The sequence below is a fragment of the Dothidotthia symphoricarpi genome, assembly GCF_010015815.1.
Source record: "Dothidotthia symphoricarpi CBS 119687 unplaced genomic scaffold P153scaffold_21, whole genome shotgun sequence".
NCBI lineage: Eukaryota > Fungi > Ascomycota > Dothideomycetes > Pleosporales > Dothidotthiaceae > Dothidotthia > Dothidotthia symphoricarpi.
This window is the reverse complement of record NW_022985028.1, coordinates 196,582-212,735: the sequence shown is the minus strand read 5'-3', so window position 1 is coordinate 212,735 and position 16,154 is coordinate 196,582. Positions and strand designations below refer to the sequence as shown.

General features: G+C 51.4%; 10 protein-coding genes across 10 annotated transcripts; 5 read left to right on the top strand and 5 right to left on the bottom strand.

The window, feature by feature from the left end:
• The first annotated feature begins 85 nt into the window (after positions 1 to 85).
• P153DRAFT_349108 (amidase signature enzyme) lies at positions 86 to 2,549 on the top strand. The gene is made up of 7 exons (XM_033666236.1): positions 86 to 246; positions 298 to 689; positions 737 to 1,161; positions 1,209 to 1,597; positions 1,646 to 1,761; positions 1,814 to 2,061; positions 2,112 to 2,549. Exons 1-7 carry the CDS (start codon positions 103 to 105, stop codon positions 2,318 to 2,320), a joined length of 1,923 nt encoding a protein of 640 aa, XP_033519369.1. The 5' UTR covers positions 86 to 102; the 3' UTR covers positions 2,321 to 2,549.
• A 478-nt stretch (positions 2,550 to 3,027) lies between these two features.
• Positions 3,028 to 4,323, bottom strand: P153DRAFT_379066 (kinase domain-containing protein; the record flags this gene model as incomplete). The annotated part of the gene is made up of 2 exons (XM_033669840.1): positions 3,028 to 3,782; positions 3,837 to 4,323. The coding sequence occupies 2 exons, from the start codon at positions 4,321 to 4,323 to the stop codon at positions 3,028 to 3,030; spliced, it is 1,242 nt and encodes a 413-aa protein (XP_033519368.1).
• A 204-nt stretch (positions 4,324 to 4,527) lies between these two features.
• P153DRAFT_370298 (uncharacterized protein) lies at positions 4,528 to 5,038 on the top strand. Its single transcript, XM_033669011.1, has 2 exons — positions 4,528 to 4,741; positions 4,793 to 5,038. Exons 1-2 carry the CDS (start codon positions 4,611 to 4,613, stop codon positions 4,980 to 4,982), a joined length of 321 nt encoding a protein of 106 aa, XP_033519367.1. The 5' UTR covers positions 4,528 to 4,610; the 3' UTR covers positions 4,983 to 5,038.
• Positions 5,039 to 5,220: 182 nt separating this feature from the next.
• Positions 5,221 to 7,517, top strand: P153DRAFT_400472 (MFS general substrate transporter). Its single transcript, XM_033671826.1, has 5 exons — positions 5,221 to 5,818; positions 5,869 to 6,001; positions 6,061 to 6,770; positions 6,824 to 7,041; positions 7,092 to 7,517. The coding sequence occupies exons 1-5, from the start codon at positions 5,326 to 5,328 to the stop codon at positions 7,149 to 7,151; spliced, it is 1,614 nt and encodes a 537-aa protein (XP_033519366.1). The 5' UTR covers positions 5,221 to 5,325; the 3' UTR covers positions 7,152 to 7,517.
• Positions 6,845 to 8,568, bottom strand: P153DRAFT_370296 (uncharacterized protein). Its single transcript, XM_033669010.1, has 4 exons — positions 8,417 to 8,568; positions 7,387 to 8,362; positions 7,090 to 7,318; positions 6,845 to 7,039 (listed from the first exon to the last, which is right to left on the bottom strand). The coding sequence occupies exons 2-3, from the start codon at positions 8,089 to 8,091 to the stop codon at positions 7,304 to 7,306; spliced, it is 720 nt and encodes a 239-aa protein (XP_033519365.1). The 5' UTR covers positions 8,092 to 8,362; positions 8,417 to 8,568; the 3' UTR covers positions 6,845 to 7,039; positions 7,090 to 7,303.
• Positions 8,569 to 8,999: 431 nt separating this feature from the next.
• P153DRAFT_360606 (uncharacterized protein) lies at positions 9,000 to 10,838 on the top strand (the record flags this gene model as incomplete). The annotated part of the gene is made up of 1 exon (XM_033666926.1): positions 9,000 to 10,838. The coding sequence occupies one exon, from the start codon at positions 9,000 to 9,002 to the stop codon at positions 10,836 to 10,838; it is 1,839 nt and encodes a 612-aa protein (XP_033519364.1).
• On the bottom strand, positions 10,832 to 11,811 carry P153DRAFT_370294 (orotate phosphoribosyltransferase). Its single transcript, XM_033669009.1, has one exon. It carries the CDS (start codon positions 11,722 to 11,724, stop codon positions 11,023 to 11,025), a length of 702 nt encoding a protein of 233 aa, XP_033519363.1. The 5' UTR covers positions 11,725 to 11,811; the 3' UTR covers positions 10,832 to 11,022.
• Positions 11,812 to 12,012: 201 nt separating this feature from the next.
• On the top strand, positions 12,013 to 13,366 carry P153DRAFT_370293 (Tim17-domain-containing protein). Its single transcript, XM_033669008.1, has 3 exons — positions 12,013 to 12,128; positions 12,199 to 12,823; positions 12,887 to 13,366. Exons 1-3 carry the CDS (start codon positions 12,121 to 12,123, stop codon positions 12,926 to 12,928), a joined length of 675 nt encoding a protein of 224 aa, XP_033519362.1. The 5' UTR covers positions 12,013 to 12,120; the 3' UTR covers positions 12,929 to 13,366.
• Positions 12,961 to 13,468, bottom strand: P153DRAFT_117085 (uncharacterized protein). The gene has a single exon (XM_033661950.1). The coding sequence runs from the start codon at positions 13,358 to 13,360 to the stop codon at positions 13,073 to 13,075; it is 288 nt and encodes a 95-aa protein (XP_033519361.1). The 5' UTR covers positions 13,361 to 13,468; the 3' UTR covers positions 12,961 to 13,072.
• Positions 13,469 to 13,577: 109 nt separating this feature from the next.
• On the bottom strand, positions 13,578 to 15,159 carry P153DRAFT_349095 (uncharacterized protein; the record flags this gene model as incomplete). The annotated part of the gene is made up of 3 exons (XM_033666235.1): positions 15,043 to 15,159; positions 14,866 to 14,991; positions 13,578 to 14,809 (listed from the first exon to the last, which is right to left on the bottom strand). The coding sequence occupies exons 1-3, from the start codon at positions 15,107 to 15,109 to the stop codon at positions 13,578 to 13,580; spliced, it is 1,425 nt and encodes a 474-aa protein (XP_033519360.1). The 5' UTR covers positions 15,110 to 15,159.
• Between the last annotated feature and the right edge of the window lie 995 nt (positions 15,160 to 16,154).

The following is a 16,154-nucleotide window of genomic DNA, read 5'->3' as shown; positions in this document are numbered from 1 at the left end:
GCAAACAATCCGAACCCTGACTCTGTCTTAAGGTTGTCAGGTCGTTCCCACTACCGATTCGCAATTGTAGTTTTGACAATGGTGCGTGCACTTAACTTCTGCATGAGTTTTCTACTTCGATTTAACGTTCTATCATGCCACAAGGCATTTCCAGCCATGGAACGAAGATACTCACACCATCTCACGCTGTCTCCCAAGTCTTTTAGCATCGAAGACAGGAATTACATAGCCCGGCCCACCGAACATGTATTACTAACCTTTTTTTTCGATAAGCTCGGTGCTAACTACCATCATGAGGTTCTCTCGGGAAACGTTCTCAAATCCAACTCTTTCGCAACTGTGTTGGCCGTGCGACCCGGTGATACTGTCAACGCTGGAACGTTGCGAAAACAATTCGCGCACTTCACGAAAATTGACGACGTTTTCCACCCAAGATTTCTTGAAGGTATCATTTTTCAAGGTGCAGAACAATCCCAAGTCACAATCGATGTCACACCTTCTGAGATTTTGAAAGAGTGGGGCATCGAGTGGGCGGAATTTCAACCTACATTGACAGTTCTAGACCCGTCTGTGTTGCCGCCAGGACCGTACTTGATACAGAATGGACAGCTGTCCCAGGTGTGGAGAGTATATAGTGACGACAATCTTGCATTTCTTCAGTCAGTGTGGCCATCCATCAAATCTCCAAGGTATGTCCATTACGCTCAACGCTTCTGGACAATAACGAAGTTTGCAGCGAATTTGCGCAAGTTCCTTTTGCTGGAACTGGTCATCGAACTTTAGGCATCGCTGTCCCCTCCCGACTCCAGTCGTCAGTCACGGAACGCTGTCCTCTGGCTGGAGTTCGAGTTGGGATCAAGGACCTCTACCACTTGAAAGGCATCCGAACCTCGCTCTGTAATCGAGCATTCAATGACTTGTACCCGCCACAACTCATGACCTCTCCTACCATACTTCATTTGATATCAAAAGGTGTACATGTCGTCGGAAAGAATCATCTGAGTTCATTCGCTCTCCAAGAGCATCCCACTCAAAGTGTAGATTATGAGTCGCCATTCAATCCACGAGCGGATGGTTATCAGATACCTGGAGGGAGCAGTAGCGGAAGCGCTTCTGCGGTGGCATCATATGAATGGTTGGATTTTGCCATTGCTACAGATGGTATGTACAGGTCTATACCAGGGAGACGCTCAGATTCACACCTATAGCCACCGGAAGCGTCCGAATACCAGCTCTTCAGAACGGATGTTTTGGTCTGAGGCCGTCAACAAATACACTCTCTACTGAAGGAGTTGTCTCCGTCTATCCAGGGTTTGACACACCATCGCTACTAGGCCGTGACTTAAGCCGGTTTCACAATTTTGCATCTGTTTGGTATGGAGAGAAGCATATGCCCAAATCCATCAGATCACCCAAATTACTGGTCCCCACTGACTTTCTCGTAAACATCAACGCAAACCAACTGCAGCTTGTTGAGAGTTTCCTGAGAGATCTCGAAAGAGGTTTAGACACAATAGTCGAGCGATGCTCCATCGCAGAAGCCTGGACGGCATCGGCACCAGTAGACGAACGAAACCTCAACATCTATCTTCAAAACGTTTGTGCTGGCATTGTTTTTCTCTACACATCACTGAAAGAACTACAGGCGACGCTGCATAGCTATTACTACGAGGCTTTTCATGCCTTTAACGAGTTCCAACAATCGTATAAAGGGACATTTGGACGCAAACCCTTCATCACTGAGACGAATCGGTGGATATGGTGCGTGTTATTCAAACCTGGCGTCATTTTGTTCGCCACTCACATTGTACAGGAGCTGGGGAGCAAACGTCACTCAGGCCCAACATGACGATATGGATGAACGACTCCGAATTTTCAAAGATTGGTTTCTGGAAAAGTACATGAAGGTGAACGAGCAAGATTCAGTCTTGATATTTCCAATATCGGATGTGAGACCCAATTATAGAGACACTTATCCTGGACTTAGCAAGGAGCCAAGTACCGGACTGCGATCTACCTACCTGAGTCCATACCTCGGAGCACCTGAACTTGGCATTCCGAGTAAGTATCCTCTATTGAAAACATGACACAGACTGATCGTCCTATCATAGTCGGACACATCAACTATGAATCACGGATATCTGGTAACATCGAGTATCTACCAGTAGCCATCTCTTTGATGGGCCCTCCCGGTAGTGATTTGGCACTCATCGAGCTAACCATGAACGTCCTACAGGCCTCAAATCGGCCCACGTCGGTACGTCCTGGAACGGCTAGAATGTGGGAATACGATGTTCCAACAGTCTCTACACATTTGTGAAGATACACAGGACACGGCTCGGCTGCACTGAATTTATTACTCGCTAGAATCCACATCATCCTGCTAAAAGTGATCTACCATATGATGCGCGTATCGACATCCCAGCTATTAGAGAGTTTTCTATCGTACTCGGCTGAACTGGCAGCAGGCTGAAACTCCAGAAACAAGGCAAATATGCATTATCCCTACGGCCGTATCAGAACCAGGCTGTCCGCCACGTACATCAAATCAATAAAGTCTGCAGGCTGGCGTGTTTACGATGATCTTGCAGATAGGCAACTCTCCAATCTGATTCGAAGAAGCTACTGGTGTGCTGAAAAGAAGGCTCATGTATAGACAATCATGTGGGCGAGGTTGACTTTCTTATCCGTGATACCTTCTAATTCCGGTGTGAAATTGACGTTGCCCAGACGCATGCGCATGGAGGTATCACAAAGCCGCATTTGACCTAGCGCCACTTGATCTGATTGCATTTCAGGGTCAAACAAATGCCCATGGTTTGGATGATTTTTTCCGCGAAGGTCAGCTTCTAACTACAGCCTTGTCATTCAAAATTCGAAACTGAACTCATTCACGACTGGTATTCATATGCAGTTTTCGTGAATACGAGACTAGACATATGTTCGACAGGCTGGAACGAAGCTGCTGGGCCATTCGAGGACAGAAGAGTGCGATACAATGCTCAAAACAACTTTCATAAATACTATCTACAGAGAAGCCGATCCACCATTGTAGAAGAAGGGATGTTCTTGAATATGCTCGAAAGAAGTTCGTGATTCTGGAACATAAGACAGAATACCTCTGAGAAGGTCATACAAGTCCTGGAGCCCGGCAGACAAAGGCTTCTCGGGTTTTGATAGAGAACCATATTCCCTTTCATCCAACGACTTGCCAATGTTCCTGACACGCTGTTCAAGTGGATAGGGCTCAACCTTGAGACGTCTTCCCTCCGATTCTTTAGAAGTTCCATCCGGATGGAAATATTTCTCTCGTCCACCCCATTTCTCCCACATCGCGTCGGGTGGCTTCCCAAGCATCGCGACCTGATCCTTCAAGGTATCATTGAACCATCCGAAGATCATCTTGAAGAGAGTGTGATCAGCAGCCAGTTCATACAGTATGCAAGCGAATGCCCAATTATCAATAGCAGGAGTGATCTCGGTGCCGAAGACAATTTCTGGAGATGCAAAGGGCGCGGGCGTGGTAATCTCTTCCGGTCGTTCATGGTGGTAGAACGATTCTCCGAAGTCGATAAGGAGGATTTTGTTCAGAGTCAGACGACCTTCCAAAGCGCCAATATTGCCCGGCTTTACGGTGTACTTGGGTGCGTTGTTTGCTAGAGGCGCGCCGTCCAAGCGGCGCACCTCGTGTTCAATAGGCTGACCCAAGACTTCATAGACGTCGCTGTCAGCCCAGTCATCAAACTTCGCTAATTGCATGAGGATGTTGGATGTATAGCAATCTATAGATCGATTAGATGAGTTCTGCTCAAGTGGGACAGTATGTAGCTGCTCACCTCCGTGAGTGATTTCGATAGCGTGGAGGAAACCCAGGGCTTGTGCAAGCTGAAGACCAACAGTTCGTGACTGCTCCAGTAAGTCTGACCCTGAGCTAAGCCTTTTGGCTAAACGTTCGCCAGCTACTTCTGTAACAAGGCATCTGTGTTTGCCATTCGGTCCTTCAACGATAAACTCATCGAGTAGGTGAATGACATATTGACGTCCAGGATGGTTCAACGTCGATGAAGCAATATGTTGTAAGACACCGAGCTCTTTGGTATCCAATGGTGTATCAGCAGCAAGCACTTTCAGGGACACATATCTTTTCTCTTTGGTGTCCCTCGCTAGCCAGACAGTAGAGAAGCTCCCCATTCCAAGCTTGTGCACAATCCGATATCTTCCATCTTGGAGCTCGTCGCCGATAAGTATGGGGTGAAGCCCGTTCGGCTCGTATCGATCAGGATCCTCAGTGATTGAAGAAGGGGCGTGTGTTCTGCCAGCCATGGGAATGATTGCATGCACGAATGCAAGTCTGTAACTGATAAATCAAGAATTAAGTAGAGAATTTTCGTTCAAGCCGTAGAAGGCTGAGCTCCTGACTGCAGCCTTTTGTGCACGCATGAATGGTAAGGCAGCAACTCATATGCACGCGTGCGAGCTCCAAATAGCGCCTTGCGGGGTTCAACTATCCCGCTTTAGCGTCAGCCGTGCCACCCTGACTTGAGAGCATATTACACAGAGCTCTTAGTTCTGATACTTACAGCTCTTCTTCCAACCTCATTTTCATCATCATGGCGGAAAACATAAAGATTGAATTCATCGGTTGGGAAGATGACTTTCGCTATGCAGAAGAGAAACGTCGCGTCACGAAGCATATCGAGGAGATCGCCAAAAGCAAAGGTTTTTCTTTTGCTCAGGTCCAGTAAGTATAATGATATCAGCTGGAAGGCCGTGGTACTGACATGAACAACAGGGACATGCTCATCAAGAACAGATACAGAGCACAAGGACCTTGGGTGGACGTCCACTTCCAACACAAGCAGGAAGTGAACAGCGAAACTTCAGCATACGTTCCAGCAAGGCTGTGGTTTACCGAAGATGCAGATATGAAGTCAGAGCCGGAGTTCTTTGAAGAAGTGAAGGGAAGCACCCGAGCGGAGTGACTATCAACATTGCAGGCTAGATGCGAACTAGATGCGGATAGGCGGGTGCCCGCGGTTAGCTTCGAATTTAGCTTCACTTGTAGTTTGTTATCGTTTTGTCCCCAGTCGTAAGACAACTCGTTTTTAGTGACTCAACACCCCTCACCACAATTTCGGGTCGCTAAAAACGAGTTCTTCCGTACATGTGATGCCAAGAAAGGCTGGTTCAAAGGCTTGGCCGACCGCCTCCTCGCCGCAGGTAGGCTACTATCGTCTCATCACACCGTCGCGCATATCCACTACTCTTTCCCACGCCAGTCGACTGAGATTTGCTTAAATCCTTGAGCCTTAGACGTGTAAGATCATGCCGAGACGCCGCATCGATCAAGACACTGAACCTTTGTTGGTGCAGTACAGTAAGTCTGACAGCGAAGATGAACAAAGTGACAATGAAGCAAGCCTAGCCCTGGAATCGCATAGATCAACAGAACCAGATATCTTCAAGATTAGCTGGGTCACTTTGGCTAGTCTAGCAACCATCATACTTCTATATATATTCTCGAACTATTTACTGGTAATACCTACCCTTCGTCTATACGAAAACGCTATCTGTCGTAATTTCTATCACCAACGAGACGGAACAACGTCTCCTGATATCGACGAGGAGTTGTGCAAAATATCTGAGATACAATCAAGCCTCGCAACTCTCGTAGGCTGGAAGATAGCTTTCGATGCAATTCCAGGCCTATTGACGGCTGTCTGGTACGGCTCACTAGCAGACCGCCATGGACGGAAGCCAGTTCTTCTTGCCGCCATGGCCGGCGAATTCAGTTCTTGGTCATGGATACTCATAGTTTGTAAGTTCGATTTACGCTCTTGGACGTTGTGTATACTAAGATATCGCAAGGTTACTGCAATCGAGTGTTTCCCATACAGGCCATCTGGGCCTCGTCTGCTTTCCTCTTCATAGGTGGCGGCCCCCGAGTGACGGTCTCAATACTCTACGCAAGCATCATGGATAGTGTGCCTCCGGAGCGTCGGCAAGTCTCCAATCCATAACACGACATGTTCTCTGACATAACCGGCTAATGTGGAGCAGTACACTATTCCTCTATCTACGCGCGTCCATGTCGCACTTGGCCTCCTTATCCGCTCCGCTCCTCGCATCTTGGCTCATGCGACGCTCTCTACCGCTTCTATTTGGATTGGTCTTTCTTCTATGGATATTGACATTCATCTCAATGTCCCTGTTCAGGGAGACTCTGCGAATTAAGCATGACACTGGGACGTCAGCGCTGTCCACTCAGTCGCCCGGAACATCGGAACTTGAGGAGCGGACTTCATGCGATATATCACATGAACCAGCAGATTCTGAATATCTAGCGAGCATTCCCAAACCTGGCGAACGCACATCCGGCGAACCGTTCTTCAGATGGCGTATTTTCAGGACGATGAGTAGGTTCATACGGGAAACGTGTTCGGGCTTCATGACGCGGAATCTCACAGTCTGTTTCGCGATATTTGTCCTCAAGCGCCTGGCATTTACCAGTGAGAACTTCGTCTTCCAATATGCTTCCAAGATGTTACATTGGAAATTAGAGAAAACTGCTTGGATTCAGTTCACGCAATCCTTGGCAGCGATACTCATCACGGCTGTGTTCTTACCTGGAGTAAATGCATATCTTCATAGACAAAGGAAGATCAGACCCATAGTCATTGACATCTCCGTTGCCAGGGCTAGTATGCTCATTGCTGTGCTAGGCTGCTTATTGCTTTGGCGAGCACGCAACCCGGCTACCATGATTTCAGGTATTGCATGATCTTCCGAGAAATTGACGTCAAAGTCTAACATCGATACGTAGGCGTTTTTGTCCTTGGTCTTGCAGAGGGCCTAGAACCCACTGTGCAAGGGCTCGCAGTCGCTCTTGTAGATCCAAGCGTAACAGGCAGACTATTCACCTTCATAGCAGCGCTTGACATGGCAGCGACACTTTTCTCGGGACCTATAATGGGGAGTATCTTTTCCGCCTCACAAAACATAGGATCTTCGTGGCATGGATTGGTGTACCTCGTTGCTGCTGTAAGAATCCCTGCCGGTCCCTCCAAAATATACCTTTGCTAACGGTACAGATACTCTTCACCGTTATGTTTCTCAGTACACTCTTCCTCCGGCACATAGTAAGAACCTAGACACACAATCCCGTACTCAGAGCGATCTATTGAGGATGAGGTCCAAGTCAATTTCGTAAAGCTGAGTACCCATCTTCAGAATCGGGTGGATAGGCCAATTGGCGGAACTCGTACGACGAATCGTTTCTGCGGAGAAGCTACCGAGTCCACGCCTACCACTCCAGCTCCTGATGGCAGGATTGTGGGTCAGTTTAATCTTCATGTGAGGGAATTAGGTAGCAGGGTTTAACTATACATCATCAAATCTCTTAATGAACGTTGCTTTCCATTTTTGATCGTTTGGATCAATGTCTTTAAGCATGGACGTGCATTCGGGGCTTAGGTAGTAATCACTAGCGTGTGGCGAGTGGTGGTTGAAGCAGATCCTTACGTGGCCGCCTTCCTTCTCAAATGCCTCGAGGGTCGGCTTGAAGACACTGAAAACTACAGGCCAGAGGTTGAGTATAACTTTTTGCTGGCTGAGCACAACTGTCATCCTGAACCCTTTCTTCTTCCTGATGGTTAGCAGAGGCGCAAACTGCTTCATCCGTGACTCCACATCGATGGATCCGCCGTCTTCTAGCGCAAGCTGATTGATGTTCAATATGATTTTCAGCTTTCGTAGGAATTTGACCGGCTCGATATGGGTGCCGAACGGATCTGCAAACAGAAAGTCAATGTCGTTAGCCTTCCTCATAACCATTCTGGGGTGGTAGTGTGTCGGTACGCCTTCCATAGCCGTATACCATGCCTCCACTATCTCTCTTGTTGCTTTGAGCCCTACAAACTCACGCTTGACCACGTGTGGAAGGTATGGCCTGTCGTTGGAGAATACTTCGGACCAGTAGCAAGGCGTCTGGAAGTGTGTTTTCATACCACTATATGTATCATATAGGTAGTTACCGTCCCAGATCTGGGCGTAAATCATATCTCGCACTTCTCGCGGGAGGCGGGAGCACATCTCAGTGTGGAAGGCACGGTTCCAGGCTTTTGAATAGGCGAGGATGGCAGAGTCCAATTCGCTGTATTCGCAGTTAGCAGAGGTTGACGGAAAGGCGTCGCACGAATTATCCGTTAAGGAAATTCGCGTACGATGAAGCAATGTCGACCTGCAGTCTTGTGGTTTTGGAACCGGTCCCCATAGACCTTTACGATGAGCTTGGTATATCGCTTCCATGTCCCAGTCAATATCGCCTTACCAATCTGATTCTGCGCGTTGTTCTCGTTGGACACTGTTCGGATCAGCGTTTGTAGTACTCAGGTTGCAAACGTATGGGTGTGTCTACTCGTGGAGATGCTCTCGCGCCATTGTGAGCTCTCGTTCCATATTGGAGTCCATAAGTCTATCCAAAATCCTTGTTACCGATAGCCAAGATGAAGCTTTTATATACTTTACATGTTGCAGACCTTGGCAGATCGCGATGAGTCACGTCTTACATGTTCAATATCAGACAAGGCTGAAGTTCACGCGTATGCTGGCGGATCTCCAAACTTAGCGCGTCGCCAAATCACGTGGGCATGCACCGTCATCGCCACACAGACAATGACGTCGGCATCACAAGATTCGTTTTACGTTCTACCGGAGGCCAAGTTCCACCGTTTCTCTCGATATCACATGGTGTGGCGCAGTGTTTCTCAGACATCGTTATTCAAACAAAAGCGAGCACACGTCCACGTATACCTTTTTGGTGCGCATCAGGCAGCAACTTTGCTCACATAGATCGTGCTGCTAGTCTACACCACCACTTCCTTGTAGCAAACGGGCATCATCCTCAACTCGCGATCTTAATTTGAGCAGCTTCTTGGTTTTCACCTTGTGACCTACTCACCAACCGTCTTTCTCGCCACCCAAATACCGACATCATCAACATGGATATACCACGGGGCCACGCTAGACTTCCTCTTAACGAGTCCGATTTCTTAGACTTCATCTTCAACTACTTCAAAGCCGAATACAGCCCCATCCGCTCATTCTGGTCCACGGCAATCGCAGCTCCACGCCAACCAGGGCGATGGATCAACATGGGCCATGAGAGTCAGCCGCTTGCCATCCGCCCAGCCAACGCTCAAGCGCAAAAGGATCTCGAGTCTCTTGATTATTTTATCCGGAAGTGGAATCTCGACGCCGGATTCGTCAGGGGCCTTGTAATCAGATACGCAAAGTATGAGATTCATGAGCGACTCGAGAAGAAGTTGTACGAGTGTTCGAGGCTGGACTTGATGTTGAGGAAGGCGCTGAAAGAGAAGCATTTGGTTGATGCGTTGTGGCCGAGTCCCGCGCCAAGGGATTTCAATAAAGAGTTGCTGGCGCAAGGTGTGCAGGTAAGGAGGTGGTATGGCGACATGTTCTCCAAGTACTTCCAGGTCTTGCACTCTATCGATGACTTCAAACTCCGGCCCGAGGTCGATACGAAGATCAAAAGCAGTGGTACGCTGATGTTGGTGCCATTTGTGGATCATCTGGTGTTCGGGGGCGTGGACCCAATCTTACCGATTGTTGCACAGGGAGACGGGTACTCGAAACTCAAGACCCGCGAGAGAAGAGATGGGGGCAAGGCCGAATCTGGGTTTGGAGAACCAGACAGATTTGAGATCAGATTTGATGCCCCTGCTGAGGTTGTGGATACATATACGAAGAGCGTGGTACGACAGTGTCAGTGTATGAAGTGTGGGTCGAAAAGAGATGTACAGGTTGTGGTGTCTGTTGATCCGAATCCAAGCGCAGCTTCTGGATCCTCGAGTAAATCTCCAAAGACATCAGATCAAGGGCGAAATTCTTCGAAGACGACCCAAAAATACAGCCCAGGATACAACATGCCGGGTGAGGACGAGGCTGCCCCAGCACAGCCACCGCGTCCACAAACGCAGACAGAACAACCGTCGTCATCAGAGCAAAAGAAACAGTGTGAACGCTGCACGTTCTTGAACCATCCCGAACTTACACTTTGCGAGATGTGCCAGGCTGATTTACCAGACGCCACAATCCCAAAACCCTCCAGTCCGGTAGTTTCTAAGAAGGCCTCGCATTCTCATTCCGTATCACTGCCCCCTCCCACGACAGCCGCGCAGCAGGCGAACAAAAACGCAGATCTGAGACCCCCAGCTCCCAACCGACACAGTCTCAGCTCAACGCTATTCTCCATCTTCCCGTTCTCGCAACAACACCAGCAGGAACATCATGCCAAGCTGCCGCCTACCCAGCAGACCGACACTTCATCTGCAGCTGCAAGTCGATCAGAGACGCACACTGAAGCAAAGCACGACCAACAACGCCCATCTTCCTCGAAATCCAACCGTCACGTCAAGTTTGAAGCGACGCCGACTGAAGTAGAGTCTCCGTCCTCGGTCCACACGCCACCATCACCACCCGACAGGGAAGCAACGCCTCCCCTATCTCAGCGCCCGGAAATGGCAATGATGCCTCTCACTCCCCCGCCCTCGGCGTCTCAAACGCGCCGCCAGATACCGGTTGGTTTGCCGTCGAACCTCATGGATGACTTTGTCCCTACGACACCCGCGTTTCCGAGAGAGGAAGATGATGAGGGTGCGGGGTGGGGAGAAGTGAGCCGGGAGGAAACGAGGAGAGAAGAAAGTAGTGATGATGAAGAGGATGAGGAGGAGGGAAGCGGCGGTGTGGGGTTGGTGGATTTGGATGCAGTTGCGAGGGAGGAGATGGGCGTTTGGGGAGAGAGGGAGACGGATGATTGAGAAGCGTTGTTTTTTTATACTTTGGCATATACCTTATCTTCAATTTACTGCATCTTGAAATGAATTTCGAATTGACATTCTCCACTAAAGGAGAAATGCTCACGGCATGTTCATCGTGAGCGCATAATTCGTAAGATCCAACCCATCCCATCCCTTTTGACACCGTCGTCCTTGATTTCCCCACTTAATCGCTAGCACGGTACTTGGCCCGATACTCATCCAACCTCTTCAGATCCTCCTCCCCGCCCAAACTCCTCAAATACTCCACCACATCATCCATGGTAAGAATAGCCAGCACAGGAATGCCATACTGTTTCCTAACCTCCCCAATCGCACTAGGACCAGGCTTCCCATCATCATCACTAGCAGTAGGCATCTTCTCCCTGCGATCAAACGCCACGATAATCCCCACCAGCTCGCCCCCCTCCTGCTTGATAATCTCAATAGCCTCGCGAATCGCAGTGCCCGCTGTAATCACATCGTCGACGATAACAATCTTCCGCCCCTTGAGCGAAGCCCCGACGATGTTGCCCCCCTCCCCGTGCGTCTTGGCTTCCTTGCGGTTGAAGCTGTAGCTCTTCTGCCCGTACGCGGCCATGTCCAGCGATGCGAGCTTGTCCACTGTGGCGGCTGCTAGGGGGATCCCCTTGTAGGCTGGCCCGAAGAGGATGTCCCATTGGAAGCTGGCGTCTGAGGATCCGTGCGTGGCTAGTGTGTGCGCGTAGGCGGAGGATATGGAGCGCAGAAGGTCGGCGCGGTGGAAGAGCCCCGCGTTGAAGAAGTAGGGCGATACACGCTTGGATTTTAGAGTGAAGGTGCCGAATTTTAGAGCGCCTGCTGATACGCAGTCGCCTAGGAAGGCCTTTTTGTAGTCTGGGAGAGCCATTTTGGTCCTTTTACTCTGATTGTTTAGTAGGTTGATTGATGTTTTGGAGTGGTGATTTGATGTCTTGACTTTACCGATGATGTAGGGGAGCATTTTTGTGGGATAGAGGCGGGTCTGTGCGTCCTAGTGACGATTCCTCTCGTGCCGAACTTTTCGAATCGCGCAGAAGTTCCACGTTCAATTCGCCCTGTCCAAGCCGCTGTCGCCTGCGCCTCTCGAGTCTGTGGAGCCCGGGTATTTCTTTTGCACGCCAATCCTCTGCTGGCATTATCGGTGTTGAGGGACGACGACGACGACATCCATAAATTCTTGGTTGAAAGACTGCCAGGCGCATCTCTCTCCGTCTCACCGTCCGTGGCTACACAACCCACCACTACCACTACCACCACCGTCAATATGAGCATGTACGGCTGCCTCTGCCTCTCTCTCCGCCCACGTCACTCCCCTCTGGGACAGCACTAACACGCCCACCAGCTGGGACACGCTCACGGGCCGCAAGTCGACGCCCCCACCAGCCTCGCAGTCCCCGCAGGCGACCGAGTTCGCGCCGCAAGATAGCTTCACCGCGCAGCCCTTCGACCCCAGCACCGCCATCCAGACACCCGCCGAGTTCATCTACGACCCGCAACAACTGCACCCGCTCGCCGGCCTCAACCAAGACACGCTCGACTACCTGTCCCTCGAAGACGCCGGCCCGGGCCTACCAGGCGCCCAGTCCGCCCTCCCCTCCCGCGGCTGGTCAGACGACCTGTGCTACGGCACCGGCGTGTCGTACCTCTCCGCCCTGACCATCGGCGGCGCATGGGGCCTCGCAGAGGGCCTGCAGAAGAACCCGCCCACCATGGCCCCGCGGCTGCGCATCAACGGCGTCCTGAATGCCGTGACGCGGCGGGGCCCGTTTCTGGGCAACAGCGCGGGTGTCGTGGCTATGGTGTATAATGGCGTCAACAGCACGATTGGGTTCTACCGCGGGAAGCACGATATGACGAATAGCGTGCTGGCGGGCGCTATTGCGGGTGCTATCTTCAAGAGCACGAGGGGGACTCGCCAGATGGCTATTAGCTCGGGGGTGTGTGCGGGTGTTGCGGGAGGGTGGGCGGTATGTTTGTCCCTGCTTTTACCCATGTGAGATGTGTGTGTGTGCTAACTAACACGCCAACAGATTACACGGAAGGTCTTCTTCGAGCCTGATTCAGCGTTGTAATCCCATATCATATTACTTATGCGAAAAAACTCCACCAAACCTAACAACGACGACGATGACGACGACGACGACCCACGCGAGACATCTTGCATCGACGAAACGCGTTCCTTTCTCACCACTCTCCACCACGGATAGGGGGACTACCTACACCCCCCTATTCCATTGTACAATATTTGGCTTTCCCCCCAGGACAGAAGAAGGAGATGGAGGGGGAAGCCTACACACCATGACGAAAGAAAGAAAGCTTAGAGCGGGGGGCGTTATGGACCATGGACTCCAGTGAGCGTTTGGCGCTGGTTGCATGTGTATATGCGGATGTTTGAATGCATGTGTATATGTGTGTATTGTGTAGATAAAGTGTGTAACTGTAACTAACCAACCTACGTACGGATGTGGAAGCGATGGAGCGATAATGAAATCAATAACTTTCATGCATTAACCAAGTTAGTTTTTGAAAAAACAGTGTCATGACTGCTGCTTTGCTTTACTTTGAGTTATCAAACCTACAAATTTCATACGCCAAAACAGAACAAAAATCGCTACACCCCCCCAAAACGGCAAGAACTGGTATCATAAAAGAAGCAGAAGACAAAGCTCACCGCCCACACCCCCAACGAAACAAACCCCTCCCCTCACCCACCACCCCCCCTCAAGAAGGAAGTTCCTGCGGCACCCCCCCCTTCCCCGCATACTTCGTCGAAGCAGGCAACTCATTCCGCTCCCTCCCCTCGCTCATCTCCGACGCCGGCAGCGGCTGCGGCACCGGCAGCGGCGCATCGTAATACCCGCCTTGCTGCTGCAGCGGCGGGGCAGTAGACCCCGTAGGTGAATACGCAGGCGCAGCAGTGTACACCGGCCCTGTAGCGGGCGGGGGCGCGTCTTTCTGGACGTAGGGCGCTTTCTTCGCTTTGCGGCGGCGCCACCATAGGAGGGCGAAGGCGAGGAGGGCGAGGGCTGCTATGCCGCCGATTACCGGGCCGGCGATCCAGGCTTTTGAACCTGAGGAGGTGGAGGATGAAGGTGTGGAGGCTGCTGTTTCGCTGCTGAGGGCTGCGTAGGTGGCTTGGGACTGCGTGGTGACGATGTTAGATGTGCTCTGGAGAGCGCAGTTGTTGTAGCCGAACTGCAGGGATGAGTCGAAGACGATGCCGATGCAGGATTTGTCGCTGGCGGCGCAGGCGTCCATGCAGGAGGTTATGTTTTGGGAGTGGATGTTTGTGATATTCGAGCCGGCGTTGGATTGTCCGCAATTGATGTCGAAGATCTTCTTATTAGGCGCTGTGTAGGATGTTTTCGTCGGGCAGGTCGTGTCGATGCGGTCGATTGATGTGATGGTAGCGGTGTGCATGACGCCGTAGTCAGCGGGGGGCGTGATGAGCTTCGCGGACGAGAAGTCCGTCTTGAGCCAGCAGTTTGCGAAGCCGATTTCCAGCCCTGGGTTCCACGACACGGCTTTGCACAGCGGGTGCTGATCCACGCAGATGCGCACGCATGCGTCCAGCGTCTCGGTGTGGAAGTAGTTCTTGTACGGCGAGACCCAGCATTCGTTGTAGCCGGAGAAGCAGGCGTCCTGGCCGTCGATGACTTTTCCGCAGTTGACCGTGTATGCGAGGCCGGGGATGCCGTCGAGCGTGTGCGTGGAGCCGTCGTCTGCGGGACAGTCTGTAGACCCGGGGTCCATTTCCCCCGCGACTACGAGGGCGGAGTAGTTGTCCTCTAGGGGGATGAGGCCCGCGGTGCTGACGGTGCTGTTGCGGATCCAACACTCGCTGGACTGCGCGACCCATACGATGCCGAAGCAGCCCTCGCTTTTGCCCCAGAAGCGCGAGCAGTGCTCCATGCAGTCCTGCATTGAAGGCGACGTGAAGAAGGGCACCGCATCTACAACCTGTCAGTCCAACTTTGCCAGCAGAAGGGGGAAAGAGACGCGAGCATACCGTTTTGAGGATTGTTCTGCCCGCAGTACGACGTAAAGTTCATGCCATTCGACGACGTATAAGTGTCTGGGCACTTATCCGCCTGTCTGACCTCCAAGTCGCGAGAGAGAATGGGTTCAGCAACCACTACAACGCGTCAGCAAGTCCGCATTTTCCCCATCCCTCAACACCACCTACCAGGCGTAACCGCAAACGCAGACTTCACCAACCCAAGACCCATCAGGCCTTTCAAAAGCAACACCATGGTTGATCTCCGTGTTACCGCTGGAAAAGAGTGGATATGGTACTACAGTCCCTTCAGACTCTGGGCGACAGAACGAAAGAGCGACAACCCGCCGGCAGGAAATCAACATGTATAATCAGGCCCCCCGTCTCACATCAATGTCTGCCTTGACCCCCAGTCCCGTTCCAACCCCCCCAATGCCGCTCATGCTCTGACCTGCTCAGCCCTGCTCAAACTCATATCGGCCCCCAAATACAGTGGAGCCTCTCCCCTGCACACGATCCCAACGCAGCAATTGAGTGGCCAAGCCGTCCCTCGCCAACCGATGCGATGCCGGCAGCAGATTCGACGGGCTAGGTATCTTCAACGGGCCAGGAAAATGCCTGTTGCGTGCATGCCATGGCAGTAGATTTCTTGCGTGAGGTCGGCGATGTTGGTTCGGGGGGCCAGAACATGGGACGTTGGGTGGACGTTTGGGTGGACGTTGGACTGGCTCTCGGCTACGCTTACTCCCTCCCGCAAGGCACCGCCAACCGTGACCTGATCTGACCGCTTTGCCAATCTCCACCCCAAACCCCCAATTACGCACTCATCAGCAAATCTTCATCTCCCAAGTCCCGTCGTCGAAAGATTTTTGCCAACCATGGCTGAAACCTAGATACCTTTTTCACCATGGCGACATTCCGCACTGCCCCAGGGCCATTTACTTACCCGCCCCTGCTACCTATTTTTACCGCACCCGCATGAGTCGCGGCTTACACCTCGCCGACTCACTAAACGGCGACGACGACATCTTACATGGCGTTGCATTGTGATCCCAGAAAGCAGGGCATCAGCACCAATGATCCAGACCACTCCGCACGTCATGTCGTAAGCCGTTGTGTATCTCCCCCAGCCGCTGGGCTGGGTATCTCCCCGCAACCAAGACGTCGGTCACTTCAGGAAAGCTTGACTCGACGTTTCACACCGCAAATCACCCGGTTGAGCAGTTTGTGGAGGCAGCGCACGGATGATAAACTTGTTGCTCAAAAGAGAATAGATGTCGCATTGCCCACGCTGGCAACGT